The 3,301-nt window shown below is 49.4% G+C and overlaps 1 protein-coding gene across 1 annotated transcript in view; it reads left to right on the top strand.

The window, feature by feature from the left end:
- Nucleotides 1-3,301, top strand: part of NHS (NHS actin remodeling regulator) — a 49,212-nt gene that overhangs the window by 42,272 nt on the left and 3,639 nt on the right. Inside the window, 4 exon segments of the mRNA XM_017728465.1 lie at nucleotides 102-1,493; nucleotides 1,975-2,101; nucleotides 2,795-3,291; nucleotides 3,294-3,301. The exon segment at nucleotides 3,294-3,301 is cut by the window's right edge and continues 3,639 nt beyond it. Of these exon segments, the coding sequence (XP_017583954.1) occupies nucleotides 102-1,493; nucleotides 1,975-2,101; nucleotides 2,795-3,291; nucleotides 3,294-3,301 (2,024 nt within the window).

Below are 3,301 nucleotides of genomic sequence, written 5' to 3'. Positions count from 1 at the left end.
CCTGCCAGCCAAGCAGGAGCTTCCCTGGACAAACCAGGGTGATGGCGGATTAAAGGACACTCCATTTGACACCGCTGATATCCCTTCCTTTAAAGATGAAGGTGCTGAACAACCTCACTATGCAGATCTCTGGCTTCTGAATGACTTGAAATCCAGTGATCCTTACAGGTCCTTGTCCAATTCAAGCACTGCTACGGGTACTACAGTCATAGAGTGCATCAAGTCACCCGAGAGCTCTGAATCCCAGACGTCTCAGTCTGGGTCACGAGCTACAACCCCATCCCTCCCCTCTGTTGATAATGAGTTTAAGCTGGCCTCCCCAGAGAAGTTGGCGGGATTAGCCTCACCCTCCAGTGGGTACGCCAGCCAGTCAGAGACGCCCACCTCTTCTTTTCCGACAGCTTTCTTTTCAGGACCCTTGTCTCCAGGGGGGAGCAAGAGGAAGCCAAAAGTACCAGAGAGGAAGTCATCGCTGCAGCAGTCACTCTCAAAAGATGGCACCGCCTCAGTGAGCAAAGACCTCGAACTTCCAATTATACCTCCTACTCACCTCGACCTAAGTGCTCTTCACAATGTCTTGAGCAAGCCCTTCGCTCACAGGCACCAGCTGCATACCTTTAGCCACAGCAAGCAGAGCGCAGTTGGGGAAGCCCTGCAGCCCAGCCCTCCCTCTGCCCTCGCCATCACGCCCTCTGTTCTCAAGTCTGTCCACCTCCGGGCAGTCAACAAGCCTGAAGGAGTGAAACATAAAGGCAGTACCCCAGACCTGCTCTGCATACAGGAGACCACTTTGATGGCAACTGATGTCTCTCCAGGCAAAATGAGGCCACTGTTAGCTAAGAAACCAGTATCACGCCAGTACTCTACAGATGAGGCCATAATGCTGTACATTGACACCTCCCCAGCAGAAGCAGGCCCTGGAAAGCCACCTTTAGAGAAAAGCTCCTCTTTTGGCGGGCAGAATAGCTGCGAGCGAGAAGCTGTAACTTCAGCAAGCATGGGTCTGGTTGAAATCAAACCTGGGAAGGACCAAACACACCTGGCCACTGAATACTTACCAGAAAGCTCTCTGAATCAGACATGTGCCGTCCCCGTGGATGGCTTTCAGAAGGGCTCAGCTGTCCCCACAGGTGATGATGAAACAAAGAAACCTGTCCAGGGAGCAGAAACAGTGCACGATCTTCAGCAAGTGCAGGCTCAGCAAGAGCTCTCTGCAGGCAGCGAGGGGAGTGTGGAAGCTGGGCCTGTGGGTGAAAGCCCAGCTCAGGCTGAGGGACCGACCATCACCTATCAGTTAAAGCACCAACCCGATGTAAGCCACCATGTGCCTGGGAATATCAGCTATGAAGCAGAGATGGCAGCAGTGGATTCACTCAGCGAAGAGGGTTGCAAGCAGGAAAACGATATCACATCAGGTATCCCAACCAAAAGTGCCTCTGATGACAGCAGGGCAGACGAGACAGTGGGCGGTGCAGACGAGCCTTCGCTGAAAGGTCAGTTGGGAACTCTTTCTGTGTCATACCCAATCAGGCGGCTTTGGACGGGATGGTAGTGGAGCCACAGAGCAGAATGGCACATCAGCTTCCCTCTGTGTGTTTAAGCATAGAGCCCCCCATGTCTCTTAGCTGGCCAGCCAGCCCAAAGCTATTTACACTTTTCCAAAGTATTCAGACTGTATTTCTGATATTTATTTCCTCCCTTTTGCTGCACTTCAACTGAAAGGATAAAAGGGAGGAGCACTGGCCCTGGGTACAGAAGAGACTTATTATCACAGCTATGCTGTAAATGGGAGATCTGTGTTCAGTGCCCCTTTTATGGGCTCCAACATGGAACAGGCACTTTTAGATTGGAGGGTAAAGGCTGTATGGTGGTATTGGCCACTTGGTTGTGAGTGGAGCTGATGGCTTCAGCTGGAGATGCTGTTGCAAAGCACAGTGGAGTCTGACTCATAACATGGCTTCTCTCCTTTTTAAGAGTCTTCTCCAAGCGATGAGTCCATCATGTCTCCGCTGAGCGAGGAGTCACAGGCTGACACTGAGGATGTCTTTGTGTCTCCAAACAAACCCCGCACTACTGAGGATCTGTTTGCAGTCATTCACAGGTGACCTAACCTTGCGGCAATGGGAAATGGTAACATGCTTCCCTGCACAGTTGTCCACTAACAGTAGCTGCAGGATGGTTATTCCATGTTTAAGTCTTGTCCTCAAACTACCTTCTTTAGTTAACTCAGTTTAGTTTTTTAAACTGCAGCTTTTAAAACATGCTTTATTTATGGTCTGGAGTGCAGTCTGAGTATCTTCATGTGTGGGATGCTTTACAGACAAAAACATCAGGCTGTTCTAACAAACATACATGTCTTCAAAAAAAACTACCTGCAGTGGTTCCTGTCTTCTGCCTACCAGTCTACCAGCGCTGTTCTGGTGAATAAGTTGTTGCAGCGAGAAAGATGAGGAGGCATCTCTTCAATTTTAGAGTATTTTGTAGTCAACTGAAATTTGGGATCACAACTGAAATTAAAGTTTTCTGATACTGAATAGATTACTCTATTATTGTTACCTAAGATTCTGTATGCATTGTTGTCTTTAAAAAGAGCATACATTGTTTTGGAAGAGCTGGGTAATGTTGAAAGGGACTCCATAGCTCAGTGCCATCAGTCACTGATAGCCTCCAATATTTGACAGAGGGATTAAGAGAACTCTGGCTAATATGAAAGCATCTGTAAATTTCCAGAACATCGCTAAGCATTATCCTACAAAAATAACATATGAAAGAGTTTTCCTTTATGTTTTTACAGATCAAAAAGGAAAGTTCTTGGGAGAAAGGATTCTGGAGACCTTTCTGTAAGAAACAGATTGAGAGCTTCATCTGGGACCAGCAGCCAGCCTCCCACCAGCAGCACACTGCCCACCAGCAACATGCCACCAGCCAGCAGTGTGGGCACTCCCATTAGCAGTCAGAGGTCCCCCGGGCTCATATACAGGAATGCCAAAAAGTCCAACACATCCAATGAGGAGTTTAAGCTACTGCTTCTTAAAAAGGGCAGCCGATCTGATTCCAGCTACAGAATGTCTGCCACAGAAATTCTGAAAAGTCCTATTTTGCCCAAGTCTCCTGGAGAGCTGATGGTGGACGCCCTTCAAAGCATGGAAGAGTCTCCTCCCATAACGAGCCCTGATGCATTATCCCCGCTCTCCCCCTGCTCCCCAAGGGTCAACACGGAAGGATTCTCCTCCAAGAACTTCCCCATGTCGGCATCCTCGCGGGGGGGGAGGGCACGGGCGCCGCCGGCCGGCACGCGGCC

The sequence above is a fragment of the Corvus brachyrhynchos genome, unplaced genomic scaffold (assembly GCF_000691975.1).
Source record: "Corvus brachyrhynchos isolate BGI_N302 unplaced genomic scaffold, ASM69197v1 scaffold11, whole genome shotgun sequence".
NCBI classification, from domain to species: Eukaryota; Metazoa; Chordata; class Aves; order Passeriformes; family Corvidae; genus Corvus; species Corvus brachyrhynchos.
Note: the sequence above shows the minus strand (reverse complement) of the source record. Positions and strands in the feature narration are given on the sequence as shown.